At 37.5% G+C, this 12,776-nt stretch overlaps 2 protein-coding genes across 3 annotated transcripts; one reads left to right on the top strand and one right to left on the bottom strand.

Moving 5' to 3' along the window:
- Window positions 1-767: 767 nt before the first annotated feature.
- Window positions 768-2,995, top strand: ankrd66 (ankyrin repeat domain 66). Of its 2 annotated transcripts, none has more exons than XM_032500902.1 (3): window positions 768-1,040; window positions 2,347-2,575; window positions 2,758-2,995. In XM_032500902.1, exons 1-3 carry the CDS (start codon window positions 836-838, stop codon window positions 2,891-2,893), a joined length of 570 nt encoding a protein of 189 aa, XP_032356793.1. In that variant the 5' UTR covers window positions 768-835; the 3' UTR covers window positions 2,894-2,995. The 2 variants fall into 2 exon arrangements, with proteins under 2 accessions (XP_032356793.1, XP_032356794.1); XM_032500903.1 differs by having other exon boundaries at window positions 774-986.
- Window positions 2,196-12,426, bottom strand: adgrf3a (adhesion G protein-coupled receptor F3a). The gene is made up of 17 exons (XM_032500819.1): window positions 12,302-12,426; window positions 10,449-10,503; window positions 10,348-10,360; window positions 10,097-10,222; window positions 9,839-9,988; window positions 9,662-9,765; window positions 9,466-9,524; window positions 9,253-9,377; window positions 8,737-8,955; window positions 7,969-8,214; window positions 7,742-7,885; window positions 6,984-7,168; window positions 6,530-6,709; window positions 4,831-6,174; window positions 4,705-4,746; window positions 3,977-4,012; window positions 2,196-3,888 (listed from the first exon to the last, which is right to left on the bottom strand). Exons 1-17 carry the CDS (start codon window positions 12,319-12,321, stop codon window positions 3,832-3,834), a joined length of 3,105 nt encoding a protein of 1,034 aa, XP_032356710.1. The 5' UTR covers window positions 12,322-12,426; the 3' UTR covers window positions 2,196-3,831.
- Window positions 12,427-12,776: the final 350 nt, after the last annotated feature.

Genomic DNA, 12,776 nt, shown 5'->3' with positions numbered 1-12,776 from the left:
GCTTAAATCTGCAGTTCAGTTTTCATTAAAAACAAGCATCAAGCAAAATAGACAACTTTGAGAACCTTACACTACAAAGTACACACAAGGCTATTCATAGAAACATTTTCTTCTTTAAGACACAGTGCCTGAATTGGTTTAAAAAAAAAACAGGTGCTAGTACCCAACTTTGCAGTTAAATTTCCCCAATAAACCACTAATCCTTACAAATTCCCTCTCCATCACACCTAAAAGTGTTCCACATATTGCAATCTAATTTTAACGTTAAGGTTACCCAATGGTCTCATAGCTTCACTCAGAAACCTAAAATTTCATTTGGGATTAATAAAGTACCTATCTAAAAGCAACAATTTTTTGATCGAGCTGGGCGATATGGAAAAAAATCCAATCTCACAATATTTTTGACCAAATATGTCAATATTGCAGCAATATTGACGAAAAAAAAGTTTTTAACATAATTTCGCAGCCCCCCCCACTAAGGCCTATATAAAAGCACCCAAAAAGCACCACGTCATGAGACCTTTAAGAAACAAACAATGGGCAAATAGAGTCTTTAAACGCTTCAGATTTAAAGTTATTTGCTGTCAAAGTGACGTCAAAATGAATGGCAGACAAAGGAAGGCTAAAGGCTTGTTAGCATCAAAATGGCGCCATAGAAGCTGCTACGCGTTGTGGTTGTGAAGAGAGGCTTACCCCTTCATATAAACAGTCTATGGTTCCATGATATCGCGGGAGGCACATTTCTGAAAAAAATAAAAAATGGACACACCTGGTACACCCCCCCTACCTACAGCAGGTGGCAGCATTTACCGTTTACACTTGTTGCTAGGCAACCATGGTAACGAAAATGACAGAGCTGCACCAAGCAGCTGCAGCGGGGGATTTTGATCAAGTTGAGGAGATTCTGAGGCAAAATGAATGCAATCCCAATCAGAGAGATATCGACTGGAGCTACAAGACTCCTCTTCACTGGGCTGCAGCTAAAGGTAGATGGTGGATCAGTGGAAACGTACCATCCGTAGCTCCTGATACACCGGCAGGTCTTAAATATCAGTAGGCTAGTTTAACACCTGCCATTCAATGCTGCTAAGTTATGACTATGATGGCCACGGCCGGGAGTGGGGGTCCAAAATGCTCTGAAGGTGGTTAGTTTCATATATAAAATAAAATAATGTAGCCTTTTTGTGCTGTAACTTAGTGTAAGCAACAAAATATCGCCAAATGTAAAAGCCCAGTTGTTTCTTCTTCAAAGGCGAATTACACATCCATAATTGTATGTTGGGGTAGAAAGATATGGTTCTCAAATTATCAGGATTAAACATGTTGGCCTATTTTTTTTTTGGCTGCTGGATGAGAAATTAATTTTGAACCCTGATCAGAAAACATCAATATCTTAGATTTAGTAGCCTTATTAAAAGACCTGTCAATCAATGTGGGAGGGATTTGTGTTTTCAATGAATACATGTTATCCATTAATTGAGTGGTCTGTTTTAAAATGTTAAAGTCAGAGTCCAACATGTCATCCACAGATGTCTTGTTTTGTGTGACCAACAGAGCAACAGACCCAAACATATTTAGGAAAGGCAAATTGATTTATAAAGTACATTTCAACAAGGCAATTCCAAAGTGCTTTACATAAAACATTAAAAGGACATTTAAATCTAAATCAAAACAGTAAGTAAAAGGTCAAGGGTATGGAAAAATAAAAACAAGCTCATGTAAAATAAGATATATATAGATATACAAGGTATAAAATAAAAGTCACAGTGCAGTGAAAGAAATTCACAATTTGATTAAATAAACGGCAGCAGTAAACCTTTATCAGTCTTGATTTTTAAAAAGAATTGAGTTGCAGCCGACTTGCAGGTATCTAGGAATGATGTATGGTGTGTAAAATCTGAACGCTGCTTGTCCATGTTTTGCTTTGACTCTGCGGACGAAAAGCAGACCTGATCCAGATGACCCGAGAGGTCCAGGTGGTATTTTGGGCCTAAATCATTCAGCGCTTTATAAACCGTAGTAAACAGTAGTATTTTTGCAATGACATAAAACAAAGAAAAGCAGCAATTTGTCACATTGGAGAAGCTGGAAAAAGGGAATATTTTCTGCCGGTCACCAATTGATACATTTCATAATTGTTTCTCCTAATGACTAACTAATTACTTAATGGATTGTGCCTTTAATGCCATATTTAGTTGCAATACTGAACTTATTGTTTTTTCTACTGCTTATATTTCTTTCATCTTATTCATCTACGACAGTAGGTAAGAATTTTGTTTTTAACCACCCAGATTTCAAAAATCATCAGGTTCTTAATGTCAGATCCCAATGATGCCTTTTCCACAGGGCACACAGAAACAGTCAGGATCCTTATTGAGCACGGAGCCAGGCCGTGTCTGAGAACGGAGCATGGATGGACTCCTGCCCACAGTGCTGCAGAGCTTGGCCGGCTGGCTGTCCTCCGGCTGCTGCACTCCCTCCATGCGCCTATGGACAAGGAGGACTGCTGCGGAGACAAACCAGTGCGGATAGCCGAAATATATGGACACCGTGACTGTGTTCGATTCCTAAAAAAGTATACAATGAAGCCCAGTTTTCCAATTCTTCCACCACTGGTGTTATTTGATTCCCTGAATATCCACCTTGATTTTCTCACTTGGGTCACTTTAATTATTATTTTAAACACACAGTCCAATAACCTTATACGATGACACTATCGGTTAAATACATAAATAGCCCTGTTTTTGTATGTTGCAGAGCAGAAATTGAGTGCCAGGCCTACCGCAAGATGGCAGCCCAGAAAGGGATTTCAATGGATGACACAGACGAGGAGTGGGCAGAACAAGGCAAGGAAAATGAAGAAAAGAGGATCTCTAGCAACATTCAGACGTAGGCTTAACTCCCATTCATACAACTAAGTATGTACTAGAGTTGTGCATAGTGTTTCAGTGCTTTAGCAATCAAAAATGTATCTAATGAACAAACATGCCATCGTGCAAGTAATAAACCAAACGAAAAAGTAGTCACATCAACAGAGTTAATAAAGGGGAACCACGCACCATTTAAAAAAAAAAAAAATGAATCATGTTTTTCCTATCAACAATCCAAAACTATTAGTAAAAAGGAACAACTCTCTCCCAAATCCAAGAACTGAAATTTGTGATGATGTCATCAAATATAAAGTCTGCTCTACAGACAATGAATTGGGAAAGATGTTATAGATGACACTGAGAGCACCAAGGCGTATGTTTTCATACTTGATGACATCATAAATTTGAGACTTAAGCTTGATTTATACTTCAGCGTTAAATCTACGCCGTGGCTACGTACGTAGGTACGTGGAGACACAAAACTACGTCGGTGCTTTAGCCTGATGTGCACTTCTCGAAAAATGTAACTATACGTCGCTCAGCCGTGGCACAGGGGACTTTGCACTTTTTTTCTCTCACTATGACTCTAGAATCGGGTAAGCTCCGAAGCTAATCGCCGCCACTCTCTCACTCACTCTACCACACACTCCTCCCACACAGACACGCACATGCTGGCCCTGCTGTGATCGACGCACACACCAACGTACAAGTATAAACAACAGGCCTCTTACGTAGACTACAGCGAAAGCTCAGCGTGGAGCCTCCGCAAAACCATTAATCAAGCTTTACATCTCTGGTCTCTGGCTTTTTGAGAGAGTCAATCATGTTCACAAATAAGGATTGAACATTCCTATGTCATGGAAATCTATTCATTTAGATGGTGTTCCTGGTTAAGTTATTATCTGTGGTGTTATGTGCAAGATGTAGTTTGTTTTGATGTAAGAGTTTGGTAGGATGACTTTCACTGCTTCCAAGTGGAGTCTAACTTCGTGGAGCTGTCAGTAGTCGATGCTGAATCCTGGTGAGCACAGGAGAAGGATGTGTAAATGTATTAATAGTCATCGTGGCGTTTAACATATGAGTAAACCCAGTCAGAGCACACTTACATTTTTCCTGAGACGATTCAGCAGTGCTTCACGGGTCTGTCAAAATTGGATTAAAACATTTTTAATGATGCTTTACTAACTTGTTTGTGGATAATTACACAAACTATTGCACAATGAACTCCTTAATAAAGTCCAAACATATTTAACTTTATGCACTCAATGACAATATAATGAAGTTTATGTATGTGTTTAAAGGAATATTTTGACTTTTTCATGAGAAGACCGATACCCCTCTCATATCTGTTTTGTTAACTATGAAGCTGCCATTTAGCTTAGCTTAGCATAAAGACCATCAGACTTCACAAAAAACCACATTAATTTGATCACCGGCATTGTGAATGCTTTACTAGGCAAAATTCACTCACTACAGTTTTAAACAGGTAAAATGACAGATCCTATAAAACTAAACAGCTACAACAAAGTAGATGTTTTAAAAGTGTTCCCCTTATATTTAAATATTTTGTAGGTAGCCTCATCTGCAGTTTATATATACAGTATATTGTGTATATATATATACATATATATTATAGTTTGTAAAAAATAAAAAATGTGACTACTGAAGTTTGGTTGATATAATTGCAAGAAAAGGCCGTTCCTCTCTGATTCCTGATGCTTTGAATATTACAAATATTTTCTGCTGAAACACCTTACCAAACATCATAATTGATCCAAGACATGAAAGACATTATGACTTAGGTTTACCTTTCCTTTTAAGAAGTGAAACTTACCAGTTTGTCCCCCAGGCACGTGGTTAACAAAATGAACAAACCCTGCAAAAGAAATGAGAAGAGATTACTGAGCAAGAAATACATTTACTGGACCAGATGTTCACTTGAAGATTACATTGACCGTACCTGGAATGCATTCAGCACGGTGAAGGCATAATTGACTACAAAGGCGACAGTTCCAATTGTGAGGTCAAGCAGCATGACAGCAAACCCAAAAATCCAGGTCACACCGAAGATCGGCGTCAGAAGAATAACTGACCTCAGGGCAGTTAATGCAGCCTTTTTTTCATTTTCATTTTCATTGGATTTGTCTGTATTTATAGGGTGATCCAAAAGCTTCATGATTACCACCAGCATGGAGAACACGTTGAATAAGACAATTATACCGACCGGTATGACAAATGTATGGATGGACCCTTTCATTAGTCCACTATAACGCAGCCAACAGGTATCACTGGAAAAGTACACGTCTTTAGCACCACCATTATAGCCAAGAAACGTGATAACAGCAATCAGCAACGGACACACGTAGCCCAGGAATAGAAAGAATCTCATGTAGGCTTTTTTGCTCGTTTGATGGAACGGAAAAATGGTTTTGTGAAGAAGCATGCTGCTCAGACACAACATCCAAAAGAACATGGACAGGTAACAGAAATGCTTCAACAGCACAAAGATCTTGCACCACATTTCTGTAAGATCTTTTGGATTAGAAGATGCTAAAAAACAGCCATCGGCAATTAGCAAACATAGAGAAATGTGTATGTGGGCAGTATGGCGTAAATATGAACCAATGGTCTTAACTACAGCGCTCCAGACAGTCAGTTCTATCACCATGCTGATAATAAGTGACACGACTGATATAGACAGTCCGACATAGGTCACCTCTGTTAGCCACTTAATTTCTGTGGGATACCTTGACATTAGAATGGCAAATGAGGACAAATGTGTGCAAGTACAAAGTCTTTCTTCAGAAGAACCCTTCCATTCACAGCCCTCTTCTGACCAACTTCTGGTGTTATTGTCCCATGAGACGCACTTTATTTGAACGTTCGGAGGCCTAGGCTTTAGCAATTGAAAGTTGATATTAACATTAACTGATTTCAATTCCTTACTTTCAGTATTTGTCATTGTTGTTGACACAACGATGCTGTTAGGCTCAAAGTCCTTTTCCTCGGTTAAATAGTTCTGCAGTTCTTTAAACCCTGCTGTTTTTACACTGCCGAGGCTTGGCTCAAGATTGACGGTGACATCGAACACCGTATTGCTGCACGGTGACCCCTTTGTGCAAATGGATGCCATTACCTCTAGGTTGTTTTGTTTGTTTGTATATGTTTTGTTCGTCTTCTGAATCAATTTCTCAACAGAAGTCAGATAACTGTCAGCCAATGAACTATTGCTTTCGCCAGTGTTCAGGGTCCATGAATCCTTAAGAGGCCGTTCCAGCAAATTACTGGAGGACTCCAGAAAGTCCTGAAAACAAAGAAGCTTGTTTTAATTGCAGTTTAGTCAAATATAACATGTATGCTAAAAGTATGTCTATTTGTTTATAATTACACAAAATATTGGCACAACATAATCATTATTGGTATCTTAAAGTGGTAATCCTAAAGATTTTAGTCCTGCTTGATTTCACGTGGTTTGTGGTAACAGTAAGGTTTAATAGGTTTAGGAGATTTAATACTACAACAAATACTCATGGTCAAACATACAACACAAGAACAACAAAACCATCCAAATATATTAGTAATTTTTTTTTTGCCTCCATTTTGGTTGAAATCCTATAATAGCTCTCCATAAAGATAATCAAAGATTCTGTAATATTTACATATATTGCTGATTCCTCAACTATGCTGATAGACTTTTGACTCAGACTGATGAGTACTTGAACGGTTGCATTCATGTTGGCGTAAGAGTTGATAGCCTTTGTGTTATTGGTGATATTCCCAAGGAGGGAAAATACATTTGCAGCATTTTTATCTGGTGAGCCAAGTCCGACGTCGACAATCTGTAAAAACAATGATGAATTATGTATGGTGAATATTTGTGTCAAAATGTAAACATGAGCTACCACCAAAGATATTAATCTCCAAAGCGCTGAGACTAACTAACGCATGCAAGCTATAATCTACTGACTATAATGTCAGTAGATTATACCTTTTGAATTGTACACTTTTTATACTTTGTTGCTTCAAATTCAGAATATGTTTGGTATGAGTCACTTTTCTAGCACATGATGGAGATCTTGTTTTATAACCTTCAGCTTTGAAAGTACGTCTTACAATTGCTTGCTGCAGCGCGAGGTTCACGTCCAGGTTCACACAATGTGCGACCACTGCTTCCCATGTCCCCCCTGCAGAGCATTTCCTCTGTCTTTGTCCAGCCGCGTTCGGGCATTTTAAGTAAGCAGTGTAGTCAGCCTTGGTGTCTTTCCAATCCCCTTGAGCTGGGCAGAATTTATCAGTTTCTGTTTGGAAAAACAGTAACTACAATTATTACAAAGTCAACTTTGGTAGAACAAGAAATGTATCTGGAATTCTGAATTTCATAGCATTGTATTTTCATGGTATATATATTCCTTAAATAAGCACATCGTTATGAATCTGCCCATTGAGCAATAGGTCTAAATCAGCATAATTCCCAGCTCAAATTAAAATGCAACGAGCTGATTAATTGCGCTGGCAGCTGAGTGGAAATAGACACATTGCTCAGAATGAATGGAAGAAGAAAAGTTTTGCGCGGTAACACAAAACCTATTGCGAGGGAACGCATAACATCTCAGTACTCCATAAAATTAATATTTCAGAATTTGTGCATCTTCAGATTTCCTGCTAAAAGTAATGTATGTACTATGGACACTATAGTTTTCATTCCATTGTCGGTGTATTTTAGGACTATATATATAGTGGAGCTATACAATTCCCATTTTGGACTCAGAATGAAAATGGCAAAAATGTAATGTATTGCCAGCAAATATGTGTATATAATGTGGGACAAAGCCATGGTTTTCTGACACAGTTTAACTAACACTAAAACAAACCATATATGATATTGACATCAGTTGAAGCTTTTTGGTGTTCATCACAAACGTTTATGAAATTGCATGATAGTTGTGGTTTGCTCCCATCCTTGGGTTTGGTACAGCTTACAATTGTATCACCTGAATAAACACCTCCAGAAGGACCTGCAAGGATCACATATGCATGTCAGGTTTTTTTCAGTTTGACCGAGGATTTATTGAAATGAATAAGCATAAAATGTACTTACCAGAAGGTGTTATATCTCTAAAGATGTTTGTGCCGTTCCACGTCACAGTATAATTTTCCTGGCTTTTGCTCCTTATGTCACAGTTGACTCTTACTTTCACAAAATCGGATTTTGGTCTGCAGCGTGGAAATTCTGGTAATGTGGTGATGTGAATGTTTGGCAGGAGGGCTATGTCCATTACACCACTGGCTTTGTGAGTTATGGTGTATGACTCTAACTTTTGAGTATAAGTACATGAGTACTCTCCTAAGAAAACAAATGGATAAGACAAAACAATCTATGAGAACACAACCTTATCACCTTTTAAATTGATGTGGCAAACTCGCCAGCAATTATTTAATTAATTAATTAAATTAATTATTTTACATATCAGATACAGAGCAATATTAGAATTGTTTTTCTTTCCACCTGATGAATGAAAAAACAAAAATCCCCTTTTAGCTTTGTTTTGATCCACACCAACTTCCAAGGGATATAAAATATATAAATGTAAAATATATTGTCTTTTTTGTTCCCCACTTTCTGGGTTTTTCAGGTTAGGCTAACTAGTAAATAAAGGAGTGGAGTAAAAAATACTTTTCCTTCCAATATGTGGACAACTTGAAATGTAAACTATCAGAAAATGGAAATACTTAAATAAAGTACAAATACTTTAAAGACTGTGCTTAAGTACAGTGCTTAAGTAGAAGAACACATTTGCACACTCACTGCAGGTCAGTGGAAGGCTAAATAGTGTAAAATGTAAATACAGTGGCTAGATAAATATACCTTCCCAACGCTCTGATATCTTTGTGTCAAGTCTGACACTGGTCACCGCTGGTGCTGATGTCACTCCTGACTCTGTGCCGTTGAATATCTCAAACTCTCCGTCCGTTCTTTTCAGCTTCCACAGCGGTGGGGTCTTCAGGTCCTCCTGTAATGTGCACGTGATGCTGGGGTGGGAGCTGGAGCATACAGGGCTAGGTGTCATGTTTAAATGGACAAAACCTGTGGAAAATAAGCGTTAGGCCTACATCAGTGTAGAATCCAAGAATAAGCTATACATTCACAAAGGATGGTGTACAGTATCTGTCTGTGAGCAAGTGTACTTTTCAGTTTAGAGCCTATAACTTCACTTCACTTTGAAACTGAATGATAATATTCCATTTCTTTTTATTGGCAGTAGCCTTCGGGGTGTCACTTAAGTGTGCTGTTGTTAATTCATGTTGTCATGTTCATTCAATCCAGGTTTAAAATGGATCCTAACAGGTGCATCCCACACTCGGATAGATATACTGTAATTACCTGTGGTCACCAAATCAAGAGATGCTGACAGATTTCCACTCAGAAGTTGCAATACGTTAATCAGATCTTGTTGTTTGAAGCTGTAAGCAACGATCATTTCAAAATCTGCAATGATGCTTCCAAGCCTTCAGTGAAGACAAAGTACAGATTCCAGTCACATATTGAAAACCAAAGAATAACCCATGTTTTATTAAGTAAATAAAAAGCAAGTACCTGTATTGCTTTATTGTTAGGATGTCAAATCCCATCAAAGTGCTGAATACTTCTTTCATCTGCAAGGCAACAACTCATTTACACATCAGTGTGCTATTGGCACATGACAGTACCTAAATTAATTGCATGATTATGATGCAATTATAAAATCAATTATTTTAAGCAATGCTGTTTATATATGAATGTTAGTCTTTACCTTTTTCAACAGTTCGTTATTACACTGCTGGAATTCCGTAGAGGTCTTTTCTTTCAGACAATTTTGATAAGTCACGTTTAAATAAATTGATCCACTGACAGCAACTATGAAGAAAAAAGATCCATGATTAATACACACGGACATGCAAATCAGTAAAAGAAATAGTAAAATAAATACCTGAATTGTTTGAAACACACATGGGAGCCGGGATGTTGGTGAAGATACAGTTATTGTCACCGCAACATTTCTGAGATTGACAAACTTCATTGCTCCATCTGAAGTCTGGCATGCAGCTACACACTGTGTCGGCCGAGACATTCTGACACACTGATTTAAAAAAGCAAAAAACAAAATAGTTTAACTCAGGGATTCATTTTTTTCTCTGTAATTAAAATCAATTAGAACATGCATTGTAAATATTAGAAAACTATTTACGTGTTGTCTTTGTTAGGTTGTCAACCCGGATGTTGTTATAGTCAAAACCTTTCAGAATCTGAGTTATGTTGTTGATTGCACTTTCCTCTATGATCAGTTTGACATATTGCATTTGTGTTGATTTACCTGGAACGATGCAAAACAGACAGACATCCACCCCAATGCGATAGGTTTCAAAAGACCACATCCACTTTATCTGTTTCCAAACAGTGTTATGCTCATTTTGAATCTCAAAATAAAAATCATTTTACCTTCTCCGCTGGCCTGAGAAAAATAAGAAGAAAATCATTCAATTCAATTCAATGTTACAATTTTGAATTGTAAGATCTAATGTGGCATGTCGCTGGCGTACCTGACAGACGTTAAGTCCCAGGACATAAAGAATTATAAAGGCCCACATCCTGTTCCTGCAAACAATCAATAACAGAAGAAGTCATTCATATTGGCCTCTGGTCAACAAAGGTCTGGCGATCCACTGATGATCCACACCTGCTGTACTGTGTATACTTTTTAAACACTGCAAGCCCAGACATCTTTCCTTTTTTTTATTACATAAAGACTAGGCAATGGAAAATTCATATTAAATCTCTACCCCCTATTCTGTTGTTTTTGAGCCTCTTAACGAGGCCTTGTGTGTCGGGAAACAGATAAAACGGTCAAAGCTACATCCTACACATGTGCTGTGTCTTTCTGTCAGATGGAGAGAGAAGATCAAACTGTGGCCTTAGTTACCATTTCATCTTATACATTTTCTTGGGCTTATTCTCTAAAGTGACCATAGTTCGATGTACCGTTAAAAATTATTTTCCAAAAAAAACATTGAAGGCAAATTGAGACTCTTTATCTCAGTGTTCATTTTGTTTTAACAATATGGGTATTACCTTTGTACACCATGTACTGTATGTATCCAGTGTACTGAGGTACAGGTGATGGAAACAATGACTCAGACAAACAGCTAACATAAGTCAAAAGAAGGAAGGGGGGGGGGGGGGGGGGGGAGGGGATAAAACCTTCTCAGACAAAGACTTTTGATACGTTCGTTCCAGAAATTATATAACAAATTATTGCTTAACCAATTTGATTTCATGTAATTTATCGTTTTATAGTATGAACTTACATTATCTACATTATGAGGTTTAGATTAGTCACTACTCATTCCTCCTCTTCATCTGCGAGCTCCATATCTTTCACAAACTCCTCAGACCTTCTTCAAAAACTATTGCTTCTCTCTTTGTGCATACTGTATTTTTATTTTTCCAGAGTAAAATCTAAGGAGTTAACATGTTCCAAACCAAATATGTGACACTTGGTCTGCCGGTCTTTTTCTACATGCCATTGATTTTTTTTAGCGTGCAAAAGACAGATATCTATCATTGTAAAGTTCACTTTTGGTGTACTTGTAATTTTAGGGTGGAGTCTTAAAATAAAAAGAGCCGGGTTGATCAGAAGATATTTTGTGATAATCCTTTTCTTATTTTTTTTTTTTAATTTCCTCTTAAAGAGCTTTGACCTTAGTGCATTGCCCCACACAGTGTATCTTTTTCCATCATACATATACAAAGATCTGAAATGTAACTTCTTATATTTATTTCATTTAGCTGGTGTGATATACAGAATGTTCTCATTGTCAGCATTCACTTTGGTTGTCAAGTCTCTACAGGAGGATAATAAATAAGTTGTGGCCCTAAATCACACATTGGACTGTACAATCAGGAAAGCCTGTGACACCCTCTGACACCCATCTTGATTTGGATGAAGAAAACCTTCTTAGAAATCTTTCATTGATTTTAAATGAGCATATATAAAAATAATTGTGGTTACTGTATATTTCTCAATTACCTTTTTTCTTTTTTTAACAAAAGTTTAGTTAAACAGCTAAATAGTTTTATCACTAATTTTTTGTTAAAGAGGATTCACCAGGTTATAATAAGCAAATGGATGTGGTTTCCTCCTATCCTGTGAACAGATATTCTGATCCTATCAGACTAAATGGCCTATTACTGTAGATAATAGTGATGTGGTTGCACTGAATTTCTAAAAATAAGAATATGACATTTACAAAAACACTGAAACACCTAACTCCTAAGAATCTGCGTGGCATGTGTCACTGTAACTTGCTTGTATGACATAACACGATTTTCGTGGAAAAATATGACATGTACTGTATCTTAATGAAACGTAATCAATAGAGAAAGATCAGCTCACCGGTTTTCCTTGGTTTGCATCAGTGAACCATCACAGCAGCGCCTCCCAAAGTTAGAAGAACCCGTCTGTAACGCACGACTGCAGCACACTGATGCAGCGGTTGCTGCAGCAGCTTAAAAGGGAAATAAAATAAACTGAAAAGAACGGCGGGAAGACATGCAAAGTCAAAAAAAAGGCTGTTATGCGGATCTAATTTGACTTTCAAAAATGGAAATGTCTTGTTTGTGTAAGTGCAGTGGGTGCAGCTGATATTTCACAGAAACGTATTGCACATGCAAAACCAGAGGCAACAAAAGATGTTTTATGGCATGTCATGTTGGCCTTTTTATATAGCTATAGCTCCAAACAACCCAATTTGAACTCTGAGCTCACAGCAAAGATCTCAGATGTGTCAGTCAAATTGTAATTAGGAGGCTTTTAATCAATATGCGGCAAGTAAAAGCCCAACATTATACACACTATATTAGATAATGCT

The sequence above is a fragment of the Etheostoma spectabile genome, chromosome 20 (genome assembly GCF_008692095.1).
Source record: "Etheostoma spectabile isolate EspeVRDwgs_2016 chromosome 20, UIUC_Espe_1.0, whole genome shotgun sequence".
Classification (NCBI taxonomy): domain Eukaryota; kingdom Metazoa; phylum Chordata; class Actinopteri; order Perciformes; family Percidae; genus Etheostoma; species Etheostoma spectabile.
This window is presented reverse-complemented; position numbering and strand designations above follow the sequence as displayed.

Coding starts and splice junctions, on each gene's coding strand:
- ankrd66 (XM_032500902.1), top strand. CDS start 836: ATGGTAACGAAAATGACAGAGCTGCACCAAGCAGCTGCAGCGGGGGAT. Junction 1,041..2,346: donor AGCTCCTGATACACCGGCAG/GTCTTAAATATC, acceptor CCTTTTCCACAG/GGCACACAGAAACAGTCAGG. Junction 2,576..2,757: donor TGTGTTCGATTCCTAAAAAA/GTATACAATGAA, acceptor TGTATGTTGCAG/AGCAGAAATTGAGTGCCAGG.
- adgrf3a (XM_032500819.1), bottom strand. CDS start 12,321: ATGCAAACCAAGGAAAACCG. Junction 9,989..10,096: donor CAACCTAACAAAGACAACAC/GTAAATAGTTTT, acceptor TTTTTAAATCAG/TGTGTCAGAATGTCTCGGCC. Junction 8,215..8,736: donor GATATCAGAGCGTTGGGAAG/GTATATTTATCT, acceptor TTGTTTTCTTAG/GAGAGTACTCATGTACTTAT.